Source organism: Anabas testudineus, chromosome 2 (genome assembly GCF_900324465.2).
Source record: "Anabas testudineus chromosome 2, fAnaTes1.2, whole genome shotgun sequence".
NCBI lineage: Eukaryota > Metazoa > Chordata > Actinopteri > Anabantiformes > Anabantidae > Anabas > Anabas testudineus.
In genome coordinates, this window is record NC_046611.1 from 14531555 (window position 1) to 14555712 (window position 24158).

General features: G+C 37.7%; 2 protein-coding genes across 2 annotated transcripts in view; both read right to left on the minus strand.

The window, feature by feature from the left end:
• Window positions 1-7200, minus strand: LOC117152800 (protein NLRC3-like). Its single transcript, XM_033326837.1, has 6 exons — window positions 6517-7200; window positions 5998-6230; window positions 4048-5848; window positions 3000-3173; window positions 1169-1342; window positions 1-465 (listed from the first exon to the last, which is right to left on the minus strand). Exons 1-6 carry the CDS (start codon window positions 6648-6650, stop codon window positions 456-458), a joined length of 2526 nt encoding a protein of 841 aa, XP_033182728.1. The 5' UTR covers window positions 6651-7200; the 3' UTR covers window positions 1-455.
• A 3538-nt stretch (window positions 7201-10738) lies between these two features.
• Window positions 10739-24158, minus strand: part of LOC113163505 — a 1294879-nt gene continuing 1281459 nt past the window's right edge. The window contains 7 exon segments of the mRNA XM_033326712.1: window positions 10739-11049; window positions 11932-12108; window positions 12548-12721; window positions 13163-13339; window positions 13775-13948; window positions 17231-17404; window positions 21717-21890. Coding sequence (XP_033182603.1) covers window positions 11028-11049; window positions 11932-12108; window positions 12548-12721; window positions 13163-13339; window positions 13775-13948; window positions 17231-17404; window positions 21717-21890 — 1072 coding nt within the window. The 3' untranslated portion in view covers window positions 10739-11027.

Here is a 24158-nt window from a genome sequence, read left to right on the forward strand (position 1 = left end):
ATGTCTGTGGTTCTGAGCAGGAAGCTGATGAACAAACAAAGATCAGACAAGACTCAGAAAAGAGCTGCAAGGCTGGATTCTACATTAGAGATGGATTTGGATTCATTCTACCAGAACAGAATAATAATACAGTTTCTATCACATAAACATTGTTCATATCAACCATTGTCTAAATATTTGTATCCTCTAAAGGGACAGTTCACCTAAAACTAAAAGAACAACTACTGTGAACAGGTCTTCAGAGTCATCTGGACGGGATCAACTGAGAAACATGGAACAACATCAATGTTTTCATCAACGTGTTTATTACAGAACAAAAGAAATTAAACCCATTCTTTGTGTCTCTCTCATACAATTACAGTCAGAGCATCTCTGCTGCTGCTGCTGCTGTTTCAACATCTGGATCATCATCAAGCATCATCTTCTTCTTTTTACTGTGACCTTTACAAACATCTTCACTTCCATCTGTTGATAGAAGACGAAACAACACAGATGGTAAATCAGTATTTAAAAACTAATTTCATCAACTAGTCAGAACATTTCTGATTATCTCATAACTCCAAACATACATGTCATATTTTCACATTCTTAACATAAGATATATGACACACCCATAACGTGGATCGAACCATTTCCACCACATAATATGATTCATTATGTAATGGAAATAAAAAGCAGCTCAACTTGTAGAGAGACTGTAGAAGTAGTTAGTGATCCAGAGAGCTACTTATTACTGCACCTCATTACTAAATGTCTTCACTTCATCCATCTTTATAATGCCAGTTTGCTTAGTTCAGAAGGTCTTTAACACCTCACTGTAACTTAATGAACGAGCTACCTTCTGTTTGTGATGTTTAAAGACTCATTTCTGCACATTTCCTTTCCAGTTCCTCAGTACTGGACCTCCACAGGACTGTGTGCTGTCACCTATGATCTACATCATATTTCTATGATATATCTCTATGATTCTACTGAAATGAACAAATTGTTGACGCTATAAGAGAAAGAACGAGTCATCAGATCACCCACCCCCACCACCAATGCTGACCTCAGCAGCTGCTGGTTATTTGAAGCTTTACAGGAAATATTGGATCTTTGACTTGATACTAACTATATTTAGTCCAATACTGCTGAAAGCAGCATGGACTGACTCCAACCCTCTACTGACCTCAAGGTTTCCATTTTACAATGGGGACTCTCCACAAGATCAGACAGCAGCTTAACATCTGAATCCTGCAGCTTGTTGTTCCTCAGGTCCAGTTCTCTCAGATGGGAGGTGTTGGACTTCAGAGCAGAGACCAGAGAATCACAGCTGATCTCTGACAAACTGCAGGAATCCAATCTGAATAAAGAATAAAACAAAGATAAAAGAATACAAAACATTTATTGATGTCATCTTCTAAATAAACTTGAGTTGAATTAAACTGATAAACTCAGATAAACACAAACAGAACACAGACTAGATTTTGGCCACCATCACTTTCATTATAAAGGCTTTAGGAAAGAATCTATTCAGTATTAACAGAAAAGAATTAATATAGTATGAATTATTTAAAATACAATTCTGTCTCTGTGTTTCCCTGGACCCTGATATGCAGTGAAATGGAGGCTAAGAGGTAAGAAGGCCTGAAAGAAGTCCTCCTAGTTCAGCAACCCAGATCAGGACCAGTCCTGAAGAAAAGCAGCTGAGAAGGAAGGAGTATCAGAACTTTCCACAGCAGAGGAAACAAGTTTAGTGACAGACTGATGTGGTTTGTAACTCTATGAAGAAGCTGTGCTAAAGGTAACTAGATATTAGAGCAAAGAATGTATCTGTTGGTAAAATCAAACTTCAGTATGGTAGAAATCTGCAAAACAACGAGTCAACGCTGAGCAAAGGGTTGGTTTTATTTACAGTGGAGTGAGCCTGTGGTCTGTATGTGAATGGCTTCTAAACAAATGATCTAGTAACATATTGGTGAGATGTGATTACATATTAATATAGGTACAGTAAGATTCTGTTAGTTAAATGCTCTCATCAAATGTCTGGGACAGTACAATGTAAAGAGAAAAGCCAAGAACCTTCAGAAGAATCAGACCCCAGTGGCTATCAGAGGAAGCTACAAGGACGCAGACAGGACTGATGTCAGATGGGGGACGACTCAGTACCTTTGCCAGACTACTGGGACTGTACCTACTCCTACTCACACCAAATGTTTTTTCCATAGAAGCTTTACAGTCCGTACAATAATTACATATTCTGTACTAGACCCTTGACTCAGATAAGGAAACACAACAAAGGTCTGTTTATTTATTAATCTCAGTAAAGAACTAAAAATGGTGTCTGACCTCAGAGTCTCCAGTCTACATTGTGGACTCTCCAGAAAACCACACAGCAGCTTCACCCCTGAATCCTGCACGATGTTGTAGCTCAGCTCCAGTTCTCTCAGATGGGAGGGGTTGGACTTCAGAGCTGAGGCCAGAGACTCACAACTGGTCTCTGACAACCTGCAAGAAGTCAGTCTGAAAAAAGGAAAAAACATGCAGCTAAAATCAAAAACCCAACCACATATGTCCTAATCAATGAACTTCTGTCTAAAATCAGTAAAGTCGCTTTGTCATTCTCTCACTGTGAATCATCATAATATAACGAGTTGGTGGAAACATTTGGCTGTGATAGTTAGTAATACTAGAAAGTAGTATATGTGACTGTAGGTCGAGTAAATACAAAATGCAGGTTTGAAATGATTATTTAGTTTATTAAGGGGAATAAAGTTTTCCAAACCACCAATCCAGTGGTTTCATAGACAACATAACTGTACAACCAGTGGCTAAAGATAGCTGACAGTGTGATCTCTCTTCAGCTGCAATGATGGCATGAATTTCAAAAACACAACATCTGGTACGCTGCTATGTTGTATTTACCTTCTTATAACAACATCAACAAAAATATTAGTTTTACCAGCAACAACAACAAACTAACAGTTAAAATCAATATTGAAAAAAACACTTGAACTGACCTCAGAGTTTCCAGTCGACAATTTGGACTCTCCAGTCCAGCGGACAGCATCTTCATTCCTGAATCATGTAGCCTGTTTCCACTGAGGTCCAGCTCTCTCAGATGGGAGGAGTTGGATTTCAGTGCTGAGACCACAACTTCACAGTGAGTTTCTGAGAGTCCACAGTGAACAAGTCTGTGATGAAGAACATATCAAGTTGAAAATAAAATAATAATCTGACAATGAAATGACAAAAAACTGCTTTAATGAATTTTGTTGACAAAGCAGATTATCAAGTGCAGCTGTAGCTGAGGTGAACAGTTATTCAGGCATTAGACTAATTCATGTTTCTGTGTCTGCTGCATGATATTAATCACATTTTGTGTTGAAGTGGACTCAGTGCAGCCCAAAATAGATTGTGGTCAAACTGTGAATGTACTGACTCGTACATTAGATCATTAAGACAGATGCTCATTTCATGCAGGTGTTGATTTCAACATCCTTAAAATTGTTATTGTAAAATGGTTTCACATAAACATTTTCATATTCAGTCCTGTTTATAGGATGAGGACAGTGGTTGTTTATATTTACATGTGTTCATGTGTATTTATGCATCAGTATTTGTGTTTCTGTGTGTACAGTATGTTTATGATTTATGTATATGTACAGTAGAAGTATGTTAATGTGTGGATGTTAATATATGTTTGTATATATGTGTGTATTTTCTTTTCCATTTTTTTAAATGTTTTTTTCTCATCTGATTCAACCGTCTAAGGACAGAGGGTGTTGTTGTGGAGCAGTGTGTAAAGTCCACTGGGTCAAAGTTCACATCTGACAGTTTAAAGGTCAGATGTGAACTTATTTCTACAGCAAAACGTTCTGTAGAAATAAAACTGACACTGCTGTTGCTTCCTGTGATCATGCCGTCGTGTTTTATATTGTTCATGATGAGAATGTGTACTTGTATGTTCTCAAATTGTAGTATGAGTAGAAGTACATGTGCTGTACTGCAGGTACAGAGGCTGCAGCTGTGTGTTATCCTCATGTTGGTGATCACATCTGGACTCACCGAGCCTTTCTGAAGTTCCTCACAGCTGGAATCAGTCTCTGTCGTCCCTCCCACGATGTGTTGAACTTCTTCAGGTCCAACTCATCCAGAACCTCCTCTGACATCTGCAGCATGTAGGCCAGAGCTGAGCAGTGGATTACAGAGAGGTACTTCTCTGATCTGTTCTCTGACTTCAGGAACTCTTGGATCTCCTGATGAACTGAGTGGTCGTTCATCTCCATCAGACAGTGGAAGATGTTGATGCTTCTGTCAGGGGAGATGTCACGACTGTTCATTTCCTTTAGGTTATTAATGACTCGCTGGATGACTTCTGGACCGTTCTCTGTCTGACCCAGCAGACCTCCTAAGAGTCTGTGGTTGGACTCCAGAGAGAGGCCATGAAGGAAGCGAACAAACAAGTCCAGGTAACCATTTTTACTCTCAAGGGATTTTATCAAGGCTTTCCTAAGGAAGGCATCCAGAGTTAGGTTAACTGTGTAGTTGCAGTATTTCCCCACAAACTCCTCCAGTACCTCTGTCTTCCTGTTGGTGTAACAGTGGAACATGTAGACTGCAGCCAGAAACTCCTGAATGCTCAGATGAACAAAGCAGTAGACTGTTTTCTGGAAGATCACACTCTCTCTCTTGAAGATCTCTGTACAAACTCCTGAGTACACCAAGGCCTCTGTCACATCAAGACCACACTGCTCCAGGTCTTCTTGGTAGAACATGATGTTTCCTTTCTCCAGATGTTCAAACGCCAGCCTCCCCAGCTTCACAAGAACTTCTCTGTCAGCCTCTGTCAGCTCCTGTGGACTCGTCTCATGTCCCTCATCATACTTGTTCTTCTTCCTCTTTGTCTGAACCAGCAGGAAGTGTGAGTACAGGTCAGTCAGGGTCTTGGGCAGCTCTCCTCTCTGCTCTGTAGTCAACATGTGCTCCAGAACTGTAGCAGTGATCCAGCAGAAGACTGGGATGTGACACATGATGTGGAGGCTCCTGGATGTCTTGATGTGTGAGATGATTCTGCTGGACAGCTCTTCATCACTGAATCTCCTCCTGAAGTACTCCTCCTTCTGGACGTCAGTGAAGCCTCGTACTTCTGTTACCCTGTCAACACATGTAGGAGGGATCTGATTGGCTGCTGCAGGTCGGGAAGTTATCCAGACCAGAGCTGAGGGAAGCAGATTCCCCTTGATGAGGTTTGTCAGCAGCACGTTGACTGATGACTCCTGTGTGACATCAGACACAACCTCCCTGTTGTTGAAATCCAGTGAAAGTCTGCTTTCATCCAGGCCGTCAAAGATGAACAAAGGTTTACAGACAGCCAGCTGCTCTGCTGTGACCTTCTGTAATGTTGGATGGAAAACATGGAGCAGGGTGAGAAGACTGTACTGCTCATCTTTGATCAGGTTCAGCTCCCTGAATGAAAGCAGAACCAGCAGACTGACATCTTGGTTTTCCAAGTCCTCTGCCCAGTCCAGAGTGAACTTCTGCACTGAGAAGGTTTTTCCAACACCAGCGACACCGTTCGTCAGAACCACTCTGATGTGTCTCTGTTGGTCAGGTAAGGCTTTAAAGATGTCATGGACCTTGATTGCAGTGTCATGGAGGGTCTTCATCTTGGAAACTGTCTCCAGCTGTCTCACCTCATGTTGGGTATTAACCTCTTCACTCTGTCCCTCTGTGATGTAGAGCTCAGTGTAGATCCTGTTGAGGAGGGTTCCACTTCCTGTTTCATCACTTCCTTCAGTCACACATTCACATCTCCTCCTCAGACTGATCTTATGTTCATCTAAAACCTCCTGCAGACCAACATCTGCTGAAAGACAAGAAACTATGTGAGACTGAGGAAAAAGAATCTGGTGATTATTTTTATCAGATACAATAAAAAACAAAGAAATTCAACAAATCTCTCTTATGTCAGACATAAAAAATAATAAACATCAGCAGACAGATGTTCAGTCTTACTTTGTACAGTGTTGGTCTGACTGACTCTCAGTCCAGGTCTGGTTCTGGATCTTTTTCCACACTGGGGACAGGAAGAGTCTCCTGATGAACCAGACTGGTCCCAGTATGAGGTGATGCACTGTCTGCAGAACCAGTGTCCACAGCTGGTAGTGACTGGATCCTTCAGGACATCTTGACACAAAGCACAGAAGGACGCCTGCTCCTCCACAGAAACAAGACTCTTCTTCCTGTTTCTGTGGACACAAAGAAAACTTGCAGTCTGGAGACAGTGAGTGAGGAAGCAGTTTTTTTTCTCAGGGACCTCAGAAGAGACTGATTCCCATCAACACTACTGGATCTAACAGGATCTTTGCAGTGAAACAAACACTTGACCTGTTTTATCAGCTCAGTTTATTGTTTGTTTATGATTCTTAACATTAAAAATGTACTTTATGCTGTGAAATCAAACACTGATGTTGCTTCTCTGTCTCTGATGACATTAACACCAGCATTTAGAAACAGAACTAAACAGTCTCTTACTTTGTGTCTGAGGGTCTAGACGTCACATCGCATAAGGTCAGAGGTTCTTCTTTGGAGTGGTCACTCTCCATAGACACACAGCTGGAAACTGCAGACTCTGCTCTGTCCTCCTCTTCTTCCACACAAACACTCATCTTCTGGACTTCAGTCAGTCAGAGATAAACCAGCAACACTGACTGTGAGCTCAGAACAAGCATCAATCAAGAATCCAATCTGCTCAACAGTCACATGAAGGAAATCTACGCACAAGGATGCATCTCCCTGTTTTCTCCCAGTTTCCATTTGTATGAACAGCAGCAGATTCTCTCTTTTCTACTCTCTACAGTCCTGAAACATACTCAGAGACTGTGACAGTAAAATAATCCTGTTGTATTAACACTCACCGGCCTCAAACGTCACTTTTCCTCCTACTGCTCTGTTCGATCTAAACAGAGTCTGAACTAAGTGACACAAATGGTCAGTTTCAGTTCCTCCTCTGTTCAGTTCCCATCAGTGTCAACTCGGGATTTCCTGACGTCCCCCTGACTCTTCTCCCTTTACACAGTTCAGTTTTTAAAAACCACAAATGTTCACTGAACAACACTCACTGCTGTAATCGAACCATTAACAGAATCCTTAAAGACACGTCCAAATATCTGGAGAAAAACTAATATTCTGTTTTAAATGTGCTGCAACTTTTCTCTAATGATTCAAACAAACATTTGAGTCAAAAGGACAAATCACCTCATTGAATTAGTAACACCCAGATCTTGTTATTCTGTGGATCAAACACTAAAATGTCTTTATTATTGACTAAAGGTTTGAACTTTGATGCTTCTAGTCCACAGCATTTATTGAACAGCTGGACTCAGCTGCATCACAGGTTCAGTTTTAATGGTCTGAAGACTCCACAGCAACAAACTGTGAAGCTGTTTCATCCCAAACTCAGCAGGAGTTTCACAACTCGTCTGCTGTTGGTGGTTTTCTGTTAGAGAGAAAACCCAGTTTGTTGAACTAGACGTATATGAACCTTCAGAAAATCTGATCTGAACAGAATCTGATTGAGGAACGATGAAGGAAATGGACGCTGGTCTCACTGAAGCAGAATCGTCTCCTCTCTTGGATCAGATAATGAAGCTTTATTGTGAAAACAGAGAAACTGAGCAAACGTTTCCATCCAGAAATCCCACTTCTTTTGGCTTTTAGAGGTGCAGCAGTGGAAAGGTGGAGGAACAGAGAGAACTGTTGTTGTCTGGATTTGATCCAAGTGAATATTGGGAATAAAAGTTCAAACTAAAAGTTGTTTGTGTTCATCATTAGTCTCCTAAAGAGAAAACAAAGAGGCACCAAACATGTTGAGTGTGTGTGACACCACTCAGACTGTGACGGCACCAGTGTTGGAGAAAAACCTTCACTTGGTTTATTTCACATTACAAACTCTCAGTCCTGCAGCACTGGGCTCAGACTATCACCTGGGATCAGTCTATCACCTGGTCTTCTTCTCTGTGTTCTACTGCAGAGTGTAACAAATGTTTTTCTCTCAGTGTTAAAGTTCATTAATAAACAAACTCTTCAATTCAGACGTGGTGGTAACAAGTTACATTTACTCAGTTACTTGTACTTCAGTAACTTTACTGAATAATCTGTAACTGTTGGAGAAGGTTTGATGCTACAGACATTTTACTGTTACACAAACAAACATGAAGAAAAATCAAAGACTAAAACACTTTTCACATTTTGATCTGTACGAACAATTGTTGCTCTACAGTAAATGTGTCGTTGTTTCATTGTGAAGTTGTGATTGTTGGAATTAGTGCAGCAGTGTGTGTGTCTCTGTGTGTGATGGTTGTTTGTCTGAATGAACTGCTGTGTTTTTACTGAACATATGTGGTTTGTTGTCAGGTCTCTGTTGATCTCAGTGAGATTTCCTGATGAAATCAAGCTGAACACAACAACACAACATGAATGAAGCTAATGGAAACCTGGGTTTTGTGATCACACTGAAGAAAATGTTGGAACGTCTCTAATGATGTGATCAGTAAGTTCAGCTTCTTTCTCTCCACTGCTCTACCTCAGGTTACACTAAGGTCACACACACGACCATCTTCCATCAGTGTGACTGTGAAGTGAGGCTCCAACTATCAGCTGTGTTACCTGTGGACAGGAAGTGACAGGGAGCAGCCAGCAGGGGGCAGCACATCATGACCACAGCACCAACAGAGGAGCTTCATCACATCAGATGTTTTCAGTGTGAAGTCACACACGAGGAAAAGTGAAGAGAAACTTTCAAACAGCAGATCATCAGCTACGTCACACAGTCTTAGAAATCTGGGAACTTTACCTCAAACTTCGGTTTCATCCAGTTTTTCTAATGACACTTTTCAGCAGCTGTTTGTAGTTCAAACTGAGCCTGGTTCCAACTAAAGAGTTCACTAAGTGACACTTTATCAGCACTAAATGAAACCAGTTGTTCTGTAGAGATGAATCAAAGTGTTTGATCATTGATGACGTGTTCACAGTGAAGAGTAGAAGTCAAAGTGTTTGCTGTTCCACACTTTCCATGTGTCCACTCTAGTTTGAAAGCAGAGTTTCTAACAAACAGAGGGAGAGTTCACCACTAAATAACATCATGATGATCAGAGTTACATGTGAATCCTGCAGGATTCCTGACAGTGTCCATGATTTTACTCTGTGATTCCATCACTGCAGCTCAGAATAACTGGACTCTGATGATCAGTGAAAATCAAAGTACACAGAGAAAAACCCAGAGTGAACAGAGCCAGTTAAAAAGCAGCTTCATGATCCATCAGACCACGAGACAACAGTTCACATGAAGCAGATCACAAATAATCAGATGTTATGATATTTAATTTGTGACATTAAAGGTTCATTTAAACTTTATTCATAAAAATCCAACAGCTGCTGTTTTAAAAGCTGATTTTTTTACCTCTGAAGGTTTGAAGGTTTTTATTTTAAATGTCATTTTCCTCATCCTGACAAATCAGCATTTTTCAGACTGTTTATTCTTATTTTTACTCTAAATGTTCTTCACCAAATGAAATCACTGGTTCTTCGTGTCAACTTTGTTCAGACGTATGAAACCAAAGGAACGTGTTGTTCTGTAAAGAGCTGCTGCTTTAAAGTCCAAGTTCAGCTTCAGGAAACTGTTTTATTGTTGTTCTGACGACTAGAAGTCGACTTGTGTTTTATGTTGGAGACAAAGCAGCAGTTTGTTTCTAATCTGAAGTTTGATTTAAATTAACTTGATGTTAATTAGTTCATGTGTATCGTCTCATGTTGATGGAGCAAATAAAGAAAGTGAAGGATGTGTTGATTTGTCTGAAAACACAAAGTCCTTCCTGTCGTCAGCTGCTTTAGTTGAGTCAGGAAACAAGTCAGACCTGATGATCCACTATGAGTCCAAAAACTTCAGCTCACAGTCAGATGATCAGAGAAGCAGATAAGTGACGTCTGATTTTCTGGAAATGTGACTGTTAAAAACTAAACTTCAAGTCAAAGTGAAGTAGTTGTTGACGTCACTGCTGAGAACTAACGTATGAAGTCATGAAGTAACACAGGAAGTAACATGTAGTAACGTACAGAGTCACAGATCAATGTATGGACAGTGATGGAAGAAGAATTCAGATGTTAACTAGAGTTAAAGGAGCATTACAACAAGAAAACAGAATCTGTTACAAGTAAAAGTTCAATTTTATGTTTAATAGATGATAAAAAAATATTTATTTAAAGCATCAACAGTCTAAACAGCAGTGAATTCACTTCCTTCAAAATAAAAGTCTAAGAAGGTTTTACAAAGTCTTCAGTTTCATTAATAAAGATGTTTCATCTTTTTCATCCTGTAGACAGAAACATTAGAAGTTAAGACTCATAATGAACACAAACCTTAATTAACAAATGTTTTCTTTATGAATTATCCATATTAACATTTTCTGCTGTTTATCTGAGTCCACGTGTGGATGGATCATGAAACAAATCAGAGTCTCTCACTGGTTCCTCCAACACATCAGGACTCTGGTCCTGTTGATGGGTCCAGATCAAGTCAATTAATGTAAATCTTACTAGCATTAGTGACATATGAAGCTTAAATGTGATATAAAGGTCCATAAATTCATGTCCATAATAAATCACTGTAGAACCTGATGTTTCTTTCCATCAGTCTTCAGCTGCTGTGATCATGTGTTGTGAGCTACAACATCAGAAATCTACTGGTTGATAAATACAGTCGACTACAGTTGGTGCAGCTTCAGAATATCTGAATGAAGAAAATAAAGACTGAAGAAAATCCAGGTGGAGGTGGAGGGTGGAGGAGAATGAATGGATGTTTATCAGTGTGTCTGCAGAGACTGTGTAGAAGAACAGAGCAGCAGCAGATCAGTCCAGATCCACTGATGATCCTCTGTCAGATCCAGACCAACACACAGGGATGATGGTGGACTTGACATCGAGTCTGACAGTGGAGCTGTTCTCAGAGCAGTTCACACTGCAGCACTGACAATTCACTTTAATATTTATTACATCCATCGATTCTTCCACCTGTAGAGAGAATCAGAGAGAACAGATTAGATCAATGAGAGTTTCCAGAGACTCCCTTCATCAGCTGTCAGTCAGTGATGCAGCACATCCAGTAGAAAGAGCAGCAGAGACTTCAGTCCTGTTCAGAGCTGTGTAGTGTCGCCAGCTTCCTTTCAGCTCTCATGTTAACGTATTGGAGTGAACACACTGAGCTGGAAGCTCACAGACCTGCAGAGACTTTTAGCATCAAGTCTGTTTATTGTGCAGATTTCATCAAGTCCACAGTGGAAATAAACTGCTGAGTCATCAACACTTCATTACTGCACCAACAGTTTAGTGATGGATTTCCTGTTGCTCCATGTGAACTGCTGTTTCATTTAAAGACAGAGTCACTGTGTGTTAATCAACATCTTCTCTGCTTTGGAAATATCACCTGACAAATAAACATGGAGGCTGCCACTGAACAGATCTGGACCAAACTAATGACACAGGGACAGAGACTTCAGCAGAGGTTCAGGTCTGTACAAAGACCACATCATTACCAAAGGTGGTCTTGGTTTAGTGAAATAAGAACCAGTGGTTTGATTTTAGAGCTGTGACAAAGATGAAACTGATCAATAGTTTAGAGTTGAAATGAAGAAAAAACTGTTTCATATCAGATTTGATGAATGAGGACCACTGTCTCTATACATCTAGTAAGAATAATAACAACAAACATCTGGCTGATCTGATTGGCTGACTGTTCTCTCTCTGTCTTTCTGTCCATTCTCCTCTCACAGCTTCACTGAGAAATGCAGCAACAGAGAAAGATGAAGATTTACAGGAAATACTGGATCTTTATTTTAATGCTAACTGTGTTTAGTACAATATTGATGAAAGCAGAGACATCAACATACTACTGACCTCAGTTTCTCCAGTTTATAGTCTGGACTCTCCACAAGATCAGACAACTGCTTCACTGCTGAATCCTGCAGCTTGTTGTTCCAGCTCAGGTCCAGTTCTCTTAGATGGGAGGGGTTGGACTTCAGAGCTGAGACCAGAGAATCACAGCTGATCTCTGACAACTTGCAGTGGTTCAATCTGAATAAAGAATAAACCATGTAGATCAAATCATTAATAATCAATCAGATATGTTCTAATCAATGATGTTTCCTCTAAAATGAGTAGAGTGACTTTGTCTCTGTTATTGTGGATCTTCTTAATGTCAGCCTTCTACAGACATCATCCAAATGTCACCATAACATTTATAATGTGGATATTTTAATCAATTATTTTACAAATTATTTAAACTAAATCTTAATTTCAACTAACACTAAATATTTTCTACGATTTATTTAGAAACATTAATAAGAAATTCGAGTGTTAGAGTTCTGAAGGTTTAATTTCAGTGAACAAACATTATTCATGACAACTCACTGAAATGAACTGAAACTGAAGAATTGAATTAATTTATTACAGTGTTGGTTCAGTTGTGGATTAAAGATATAAGTTCTACAATAGTAACAGTCAGTGAACTGACCTCAGAGTCTCCAGTCTACATTGTGGACTCTCCAGAAAACCACACAGCAGCTTCACTGCTGAATCCTGCAGCTTGTTTTCACTCAGGTCCAGTTCTGTCAGATGGGAGGGGTTGGACTTCAGAGCTGAGACCAGATAATTACAGCTGATCTCTGACAACCTGCAGTGGTTCAATCTGAATAAAGAATAAACCATGTAGATCAAATCATTAATAATCAATCAGATATGTTCTAATCAATGATGTTTCCTCTAAAATGAGTAGAGTGACTTTGTCTCTCTGTTATTGTGGATCTTCTTAATGTCAGCCTTCTACAGACATCATCCAAATGTCACCATAACCTTTATAATGTGGATATTTTAATCAATTATTTTACAAATTATTTAAACTAAATCTTAATTTCAACTAACACTAAATATTTTCTACGATTTATTTAGAAACATTAATAAGAAATTTGAGTGTTAGAGTTCTGAAGGTTTAATTTCAGTGAACAAACATTATTCATGACAACTCACTGAAATGAACTGAAACTGAAGAATTGAATTAATTTATTACAGTGTTGGTTCAGTTGTGGATTAAAGATATAAGTTCTACAATAGTAACAGTCAGTGAACTGACCTCAGAGTCTTCAGTCTACATTGTGGACTCTCCAGAAAACCACACAGCAGCTTCACTCCTGAATCCTGCAGCATGTAGTTTCCACTCAGGTCCAGTTCTCTCAGATGGGAGGGGTTGGACTTCAGAGCTGAGACCAGAGAATCACAGCTGATCTCTGACAAACTGCACCACTTCAATCTGAATAAAGAATAAACCATGTAGATCAAATCATTAATAATCAATCAGATATGTCCTAATCAATGATGTTTCCTTTAAAATGAGTAGAGTGACTTTGTCTCTCTGTTATTGTGGATCATCATAATGTCAGCCTTCTACAGACATCATCCAAATGTCACCACAACATTCATACTCTGGATATTTTAATTATACATATTACAACTGATTTAAACTAAACCTTAATTTCAAGTAACACTAAACGTTTTCTACAGTTCATTTAAACACATTAGTGAGTGTTTTTTGAGTTCTGAAGGTTTAATTTCAGTGAACAAACATTATTCATGACAACTCACTGAAATGAACTGAAACTGAAGAATTGTATTAATTTACTACAGTGTTGGTTTAGTTGTGGATTAAAGATATAAGTTCTACAATAGTAACAGTCAGTGAACTGACCTCAGAGTCTTCAGTCTACATTGTGGACTCTCCAGAAAACCACACAGCAGCTTCACTGATGAATCCTGCAGGTTGTTTCTACTCAGGTCCAGTTCTGTCAGATGGGAGGGGTTGGACTTCAGAGCTGAGACCAGAGAATCACAGCTGATCTTTGACAAACTGCAGTTGTTCAACCTGAATAAAAAATAAACCATGTAGATCAAATCATTAATAATCAATCAGATATGTCCTAATCAATGATGTTTCCTTTAAAATGAGTAGAGTGACTTTGTCTCTCTGTTATTGTGGATCTTCTTAACGTCAGTGTGATGGATGGAGTAACGTTCCCTGCGTGCTTTGTATCTGATCCAGTGGAGGCGGTGTCGGTTCTCAGCTGGTGCATATTTGATCATGGTTTTGTTTGTAGTTTTGTGTTCACAATGTTGTTGTCAGAGCTAGAGCACTTTATTCTGTGTTGTGTCTTGTGTCGGTGTCAGTGGCTCAATGGAGTGGACTGGATTGGGGGAAAATGTAGTTACAGAGAGAGTCCAGCAGAGGGAGCGTTGAGCTGCTGAGGTTCTCAGGTGGCTTCTCTTCATTCACTCAATACAAACATGAGCTGAGAAGTTGTCGTGTGTCACTCTCATCAATACCTCCCTTTACAGGGCTTTTACATCAGCCTTCTACAGACATCATCCAAATGTCACCACAACATTCATACAACTATTCATGTCAACACTGATTAACAAGTAAATTTAACTTTAGGAAAAAAGAATAATATTCAAAACACTTATTTTAAGACATCAGTCTGTGATATTAAACAATAAAATATTTTTTATTAAAAAAATTAACCTAATTTAAACTAAATCTTAATTTCAACTAACACCAAACATTTTCTACGGTTTATTTAGAAACATTAGTTAAAAATGTAAGTGTTTGAGTTCTGAAGGTTTAATTTCAGTGAACAAACATTCACGAAAACTCACTGAAATGAACTAAAACTGAAGAATTTAATTAATTTATTACAGTGTTGGTTCAGTTGTGGATTAAAGATATAAGTTCTACAATAGTAACAGTCAGTGAACTGACCTCAGAGTCTCCAGTCTACATTGTGGACTCTCCAGAAAAACACACAGCAGCTTCACTGCTGAATCTTGCAGCTTGTAGTTTCTACTCAGGTCCAGTTCTCTCAGATGGGAGGGGTTGGACTTCAGAGCTGAGACCAGAGAATCACAGCTGATCTCTGACAAACTGCAGTTGTTCAACCTGAATAAAGAATAAACCATGTAGATCAAATCATTAATAATCAATCAGATATGTCCTAATCAATGATGTTTCCTCTAAAATGAGTAGAGTGACTTTGTCTCTCTGTTATTGTGGATCATCATAATGTCAGTGTGATGGATGGAGTAACGTTCCCTGCGTGCTTTGTATTGGATCCAGTGGAGGCGGTGTCGGTTCTCAGCTGGTGCATATTTGATCATGGTTTTGTTTGTAGTTTTGTGTTCACAATGTTGTTGTCAGAGCTAGAGCACTTTATTCTGTGTTGTGTCTTGTGTCGGTGTCAGTGGCTCAATGGAGTGGACTGGATTGGGGGAGAATGTAGTTACAGAGAGAGTCCAGCAGAGGGAGCGTTGAGCTGCTGAGGTTCTCAGGTCGCTTCTCTTCATTCACTCAATACAAACATGAGTTGAGGAGAAGTTGTCGTGTGTCGCTCTCATCAATACCTCCCTTTACAGGGCTTTTACATCAGCCTTCTACAGACATCATCCAAATGTCACCACAACATTCATACAACTATTCATGTCAACACTGATTAACAAGTAAATTTAACTTTAGGAAAAAAAAAAATATTCAAAACACTTATTTTAAGACATCAGTCTGTGATATTAAACAATAAAATATTAAAAAAAATAAATAAATTAACCTAATTTAAACTAAATCTTAATTTCAACTAACACAAACATTTTCTACAGTTTATTTAGAAACATTAATGTGAAATTTGAGTGTTTGAGTTCTGAAGGTTTAATTTCAGTGAACAAACATTATTCATGACAACTCACTGAAATGAACTGAAACTGAAGAATTGAATTAATTTATTACAGTGTTGGTTCAGTTGTGGATTAAAGATATAAGTTCTACAATAGTAACAGTCAGTGAACTGACCTCAGAGTCTCCAGTCTACATTGTGGACTCTCCAGAAAACCACACAGCAGCTTCACTCCTGAATCCTGCAGCTTGTAGTTTTCGCTCAGGTCCAGTTCTGTCAGATGGGAGGGGTTGGACTTCAGAGCTGAGGCCAGAGAATCACAGCTGATCTTTGACAAACTGCAGTGGTCCAACCTGAATAAAGAATAAACCATGTAGATCAAATCATTAATAATCAATCAGATATGTCCTAATCAATGATGTTTCCTCTAAAATGAGTAGAGTGACTTTGTCTCTGTTATTGTGGATCATCATAATGTCAGCCTTCTACAGACATCATCCAAATGTCACCACAACATTCATACAACTATTCATGTCAACACTGATTAACAAGTAAATTTAACTTTAGGAAAAAAAAAAATATTCAAAACACTTATTTTAAGACATCAGTCTGTGATATTAAACAATAAAATATTTTTTCTCAAAAAAAATTAACCTAATTTAAACTAAACCTTCATTTCAACTAACACCAAACATTTTCTACGGGTTATTTAGAAACATTAATGAGAAATCTGAGTGTTTAAGTTCTGACGGTTTAATTTCAGTGAACAAACATTATTCATGACAACTCACTGAAATGAAGTGAAACTGAAGAATTGAATTAATTTATTACAGTGTTGGTTCAGTTGTGGATTAAAGATATAAGTTCTACTATAGTAACTGTCAGTGAACTGACCTCAGAGTCTCCAGTCTACATTGTGGACTTTCCAGAAAACCACACAGCAGCTTTACTCCTGATTCCTGCAGGTCATTGCCATTCAACTCCAGTTCTGTCAGATGGGAGGGGTTGGACTTCAGAGCTGAGACCAGAGAATCACAGCTGATCTCTGACAACCTGCAGTTGTTCAATCTGAATATAGAATAAACCATGTAGATCAAATCATTAATAATCAATCAGATATGTTCTAATCAATAATGTTTCCTCTAAAATGAGTAGAGTGACTTTGTCTCTCTGTAATTGTGGATCATCATAATGTCAGCCTTCTACAGACATCATCCAAATGTCACCACAACATTCATACAACTATTCATGTCAACACTGATTCATAACATGCTGCTGACAATAAACATTTTACAGTCTTTTTTAAAAACATTGTTGAGACATTTGAGTGTTTGAGTTCTGAAGGTTTAATTTCAGTGAACAAACATTATTCATGACAACTCACTAAAATGAACTGAAACTGAAAAATTGAATTAATTTATTACAGTGTTGGTTCAGTTGTGGATTAAAGATATAAGTTCTACAATAGTAACAGTCAGTGAACTGACCTCAGAGTCTCCAGTCTACATTGTGGACTCTCCAGAAAACCACACAGCAGCTTTACTCCTGATTCCTGCAGGTCATTGCCATTCAACTCCAGTTCTGTCAGATGGGAGGGGTTGGACTTCAGAGCTGAGACCAGAGAATCACAGCTGATCTCTGACAACCTGCAGTTGTTCAATCTGAATATAGAATAAACCATGTAGATCAAATCATTAATAATCAATCAGATATGTTCTAATCAATAATGTTTCCTCTAAAATGAGTAGAGTGACTTTGTCTCTCTGTTATTGTGGATCATCATAATGTCAGCCTTCTACAGACATCATCCAAATGTCACCACAACATTCATACAAATATTCATGTCAACACTGATTCATAACATGCTGCTGACCTCAGTCACATCTGGAATTAGAAGATAAATATCAAATCACATATGACAGACTAAAAACTTACTACAATACTTTTACTCATCACTGAAATGGATCAAACTTTAAAGAACCACAACTGATCCAATAAAAAGGTCTAGCTTGGTCCTGGTCTGGATCGTGCAGATCAGAACAGGAAACATTAAACTAAACACTGATAATCATTTACTGTAGTTTACTGTGTTTATCTGAATAGGACAGTATCTTCAGACAGCTCATTCTGTAGGTCCTGCTTCTAAATAACCTGTAACCTCAAAGTGTTCACTTCTGTTCAACTTCCTGTTCATTTGTTTTTGTCCTCCAAAAGACATAAAAGGCTGACGTTCTACCTGAGTTGTTGTAAAGTAAATCGTTTTTAGAGTTATTAACATCTTATTTATTTTTATCTCAAAACAGAGAATATAATGTAAACACTAAATTCATTAGTTCTTTACTAGATGTGAAAGATAATATTACTGTCTGCAATTTAGCAAAAAAAATGTTAAAAATTACTGCTTCATAAGATGCTTGAATCTCTGAGTATTTTCATTTTGACTTCTCGTGTTTTTTGATTACGTGTTTTCTCTTTCTGTCTGGTGCTTGTTCATTTCTGTAGCTTTAGTCCTGAATGTCAGTAATTTGGGAATTGGTTTCGTCTGTGTTAGGAACTATTTAACAAACCTGACTGCCTCAGTTTCTCTGTCAGATTGTTACCAGCTCTGCACCAGTGACTCTCCAATTTTCCTGTTGTTCTGCCATCTGAAACCCTCAGTTTCAATCAGATCACTCACTTTTCTGTCAGTTTCTCGACTCTCTCCATTAGTACCTACCACAGTGCAGACACTGATCTCATGGTGAATCCACTGCTCTGCATCAAGTTGTGACAAAAAGTGTTTCTACCAAAAACTGATGAAAGATGCATCACCCAGTTTATCTACGACTACAACAGTTTCTTTCAGAATAAAACTGTTACAAAGAGCAATAACTACTGCTGTAGTAATGGTGAAGATGTGTCTTTATAAAACTAAAAGGTTTGAGGCAATTTTAACTAAATAATCATAATAACAGTCAAAAGAAGCTGTTGTCATGTAGAATACTTTAAAGTGGTCCAGTTCAAAGACAATACATGAATGTATTTTTATGTTTGTAAATGTTTCCTGTACATATGTATTTCTGCTTTTCACCACTTTAAACACCTCCCTAAGACCAGTCTAACCAGTAAAATGCAGCTTTGCCATGACCAAAAAGTGATTACAGCCAGTATCTTTACTGAAAAGCCTTCAGTGCCTCAGCATTTCACACTTCTAGGTTTTATTTAAACAGTTACTGTATTAAACATGCACTCCATTTTTAGCAGCTGAAACACCTCTAAAGAGCCAGTATAACCAGTAATATTGTGTTTTCTCATTGTTAAAAAGTGATTACACCCACTACATTTGTATTTATTGAGGTTTTTTACTACTACTAGTCCAATTTAATTTCAACCTTGTGGGTTATATTCAGAGGTTATGAGACATGCAGGTCTCTTCACCACTTAACCAACTTCTAGAGGACCAGTATAACCAGCAGAATTAATTTAAGAGGAAATGATGAGGAGACTGACAACACTGTCCTCCAGAATCTACACCTAAGCTTTGGATTGTAACATGCTAGTGACAATAACAACATAGCCTGTCTTTAGCATATAATGGGAAATGTTGAATGAGTGCATGTTTTACGTTTGTTTAAATATAATCCACAAATATGAAAAGAAGTAAAATCCAAGGTGAAGTAATATTGGCTGTAATCTCTTTTCTGCAATAAGTAAACTCAATATTACTGATTAGACCAGTGCTTTAGAGACACTGATACCAGAAAATAAAGTAGATTAATATAATCCATAAAATTAATATTAAGTCAAACTGAGACAGTAAAAAAAACTAATCCCTTATTGGCAAGAACAAAACTCTAAACTCAAAAAAAAAAAAAAACTTTATTTGTTAGACTAGTCATTTAAGAATTTTTTTAAGTGGCTACAAATTGATTAAACATTTCATAATTTAACCCACAACAAATAAATTAAGTCAAACTGAGACAAGGAAAAAAATGTGGGTTGTAATCATTGTTTGGAAAGTTGAAACAGGCACACTGGTCCTTTAGGGGTCTGTTTAGTGGTATAAAGGGATTATGTGTTTCATGATTGTTAAAAATCACCCACAAGAGTGAAATTAAATTAAACTGAAGAAGAAAACCCCTGTCAGTAAAAGTATATTGTCTGTGATCACTTTGATAAGGCGAAAATACAATAGTACAGGTTCCACTGGCTGTTTATAGGTGGTTATGGAGTAGAAATAATTGTTCAAATTAACCCAGAAGAGTAAAATTAAGCTACACTGAGGCAGAAAATGCATTTCAGTGATGATATTAACTGTAGATACTTTGTTGGCAATGAGAAAACTGCTTTTTTATTGGTTAGTCTGGTCTGAGGTGTTTCAAGTATCACATTTCCTGTGTTATTACCACAGGAACATATGTAGTGTTTAGTTCTTGCACTTAATGAAAGTGAAAAAAACAGCTGTAATCATAGATAAACTAAGTGATGTGTCTTTAACAGTCTGTGCGTGCTCCTGCTGACAGTAATCAGTTTCTGGCAGAGAGTCACTTTTTGTGAAGACACCTGTCAGTGCCCTCTTGGATCTAAACCTTTACTTAGCCAGTGCAGCCTTTCTCCATGATGAGTCTGTTGTCAGTCAACCCACTGCAGTAAAATCATATTCTTCAATATTAATTCTACTCTCCTACAAACCTCATTTACCTTGGTCTCTATGTTTAGACACTCACCGTACCACCCACCAATAAAGGGACCCTGTCTACTCATGAAACTTCCTGAACTCAGCCTGTCAAGTCTGTGTCAACTACCTCACTACTTCCTACAGCGTTTTAAATTAAAACTACTAAATAATAATCAATTACCAAAATGATCATTAGCTGCAGCTCTAATGTGAAGAAAATGTAGTACAATATTCAGCAGAAATGTCAAATAACTACATTTTACAGTTGATGGAGTGAAATGAGTAAAACCAACAGTTTAGGCCTTAAAACCTTTTCCAACATATTTACGTAAATTCAATTATCCTTTTAAAAAAGCATCATAAATGAATGAATGTTTTAAATGAAAACAGCTCTATAACAACTAACTGATCAGAAATACAGTGTAAACATCGTTAATATTGTATATCCGTATTATAACTGGAAACAGCTGTTATATAAAGAAAAATTTCCAAAATAGCCTATCGTCAGAAAACATTAGTACTGTCTTCCAATAGCATGTTGTGTTGACTAATGCAGCTTTATTCACTTAAAAGGAGAACTGAAAATTTGAAAATCTGCGATGGGTAACACAGCTGAAGACGTATCTTTCAACGAAAAACATGATATCCAAGAATTTTGAGTGTTTTCAAACATTTGACTGGTAGAGTAAATATAAATTAATTTAAACCAAAACATTAGTTGAGAAATTCAAGTTCTGGAGGTTTAATTTAACTGAAGACACATTATTCATAACAACTCACTGAAATAAATTAAAAACAAAACAGACAGACAGACAGTAAACTGACCTCACAGTCTTCACAAGATCAGAAAGTTGCTTCATTCCTGAATCCTGAAGATTCCAGTTTCCACTCAGGTCCAGTTCTGTCAGATGGGAGGGGTTGGACTTCAGAGCTGAGACCAGAGAATCACAGCTGATCTCTGACAAACTGCACCAGTTCAATCTGAATAAAGAATAAACCATGTAGATCAAATCATTAATAATCAATCAGATATGTCTGTCATATTCCACAATTAAATGTTTTTTATCAATGGTATTTCAACTGATTAAAACTAAATCTTAATTTCAACTAACACCAAACATTTTCTACAGTTTATTTAGAAACATTAATGAAAAAATTTCTGAAGTTCTGAAGGTTTAATTTCAGTGAACAAACATTATTCATGACAACTCACTGAAATGAACTGAAACTGAAGAATTGAATTAATTTATTACAGTGTTGGTTCAGTTGTGGATTAAAGATATAAGTTCTACAATAGTAACAGTCAGTGAACTGACCTCAGAGTCTCCAGTCTACATTGTGGACTCTCCAGAAAACCACACAGCAGCTTCACTCCTGTATCCTGCAGCTTGTTTTCACTCAGGTCCAGTTCTCTCAGATGGGAGGGGTTGGACTTCAGAGCTGATGCCAGAGAATCACAGCTGATCTCTGACAAACTGCAGCTCCTCAATCTGAATAAAGAATAAACCATGTAGATCAAATCATTAATGTTAATATCTGTTAACAGGTATTTTGATTCACTCCTCGTGAACAAACTGCTCCAGTTGTCTCAGGTTTGAAAGGGGCCTTCTCCAGACTGCAAGTTTCAGCTTTTTACACAGATGTTTAAAATGATTTAGATCAGATAGAAGGCCACTTCAGAGTAGTCCAATTATTTGTTCTTAGCCATCTTTAGATGTTTCTAGCTGTGTTTTGGGTTATTATCCTGTTGGAGGACTATGACCTGTGACAAAGAACAAGTTTTCTGACACTGGGCAGCACCTTTTGCTCCAGAATGCCTTAATAGTCTTGTGGTTTCATTGTACCCTGCAAAGATTTAAGAAATCCTGTACAAGATGAGGCAAATCAGCCCCAGAACATAACCGAGCCTCTTCCATGTTTCACAGTAGGTACGGGGGACTTTTCTTTGTATGCTTTATTTTTGCGTCTCTGAACATAGAGCTGATGTGACTTGACAAAAAGTTCCAGTTTTAGCATTTGTCCAAAGGACTTTCTCCCAGAACCTTTGTGGTTTGTCAATATGTGTTTTCTATTTTTTTATGATTTGCTTTCATCAGTAGTCCTCCTTGGCCGTCTTCTTTTAAGTCCACTTTGGCCTAAACAGTGACTGATGCTTTGATATGACTCTGATGTACCTTTACCTTGGATTTCACCTCTAATCTCTATGGAAGTTATTCTGGGTTCTTTAGTTAACATTTGTAGTGTTATCAATTTTCCTCTTATGGCTACATCTTGGGAGGTTGGCTACATCCTAAGAGCCTTAACCTTCTGAATTATATGTGCAACTGTAGTCACAGGAACATCAAGCTGCTTGGAGATCGTCTTTCAGCCTTTGCCTTTAACATGTTGGTCTATCTTTTATTTTATAATTTCCCAAGACAACTCTCTCTTTAGTTTTTTGACACCTGTGATGGTAATGACAGAACACAGGTTAGTTTAACATGTCCCTATGGTCAAATTATTTAACATCTTGTATAGGAGTACCATCATTTTTATCCAGGCCAGTTTCATTAGTTTGATTTTTGAAAAACTTTTGTTGAACCACAACTTAAAAGCTATGTCTGATTTAATGAGTTAAACCTTTATTTATAATTACTTTTGTACGTTTCAAGTTATGTCTGTGACTTGTGGGTTTTTCTTTCTATAATGTCAGCCTTCGACAGACATCATCCAAATTTCACCACAACATTCATACAACTATTCATGTCAACACTGATTCATAACATGCTGCTGACCTCAGTCACATCTGGAATTACAAGATAAATATCAAATCACATATGACAGACTAAAAACTTACTACAATACTTTTAATCATCACTGAAATGGATCAAACTTTAAAGAACCACAACTGATCTACTAAAAAGGTCTAGCTTGGTCCTGGTCTTGACCCTGCAGATCAGATCAGGAAACACAAAACTAAACACAGATTAAACTAAACAAAATTAGGTTTAATCCCATATTACAGATGATTTGATGAAAACTTTGGAAAATGTTCAGTAGAAATGTCAAATAAATATAATTTACAGTTGATGGACTGAAACTTGTAAAACCAACAGTTTGGTTCTTTAAACCTTTTCAACACATTTAACAAGTAAATTAAACTGTAGGATAAAATACAACTTTTACAACACACTTATTTTAAGACAAGTTATATTTCAACTGATTTAAACTAAATCTTAATTTCAACTAACAACAAACATTTTCTACAGTTCATTTAGAAACATTAGTGAAATGTGAGTGTTTGAGTTCTGAAGGTTTAATTTCAGTGAACAAACATTATTCATGACAACTCACTGAAATGAACTGAAACTGAAGAATTGAATTAATTTATTACAGTGTTGGTTCAGTTGTGGATTAAATATACAAGTTCTACTATAGTAACAGTCAGTGAACTGACCTCAGAGTCTCCAGTCTACATTGTGGACTCTCCAGAAAACCACACAGCAGCTTCACTCCTGAATCCTGCAGGTTGAAGTTTTCACTCAGGTCCAGTTGTGTCAGATGGGAGGGGTTGGACTTCAGAGTTGATGCCAGATAATTACAACTGATCTCTGACAAACTGCACCACCTCAGTCTGAATAAAGAATAAACCATGTAGATCAAATAATTAATAATCAATCAGATATGTCCTAATCAATGATGTTTCCTCTAAAATGAGTAGAGTGACTTTGTCTCTCTGTTATTGTGGATCATCATAATGTCAGCCTTCTACAGACATC

Excerpts from the sequence above, each read along its gene's own strand:
- LOC117152800 (XM_033326837.1), bottom strand. The coding sequence starts at position 6,650 with ATGAGTGTTTGTGTGGAAGAAGAGGAGGACAGAGCAGAGTCTGCAGTT. Across the intron at positions 5,849-5,997 it reads TCAGACCAACACTGTACAAA|CAGATGTTGGTCTGCAGGAG; the intron begins GTAAGACTGAAC and ends CTTGTCTTTCAG. Across the intron at positions 3,174-4,047 it reads AGGAACTTCAGAAAGGCTCG|ACTTGTTCACTGTGGACTCT; the intron begins GTGAGTCCAGAT and ends TCTTCATCACAG.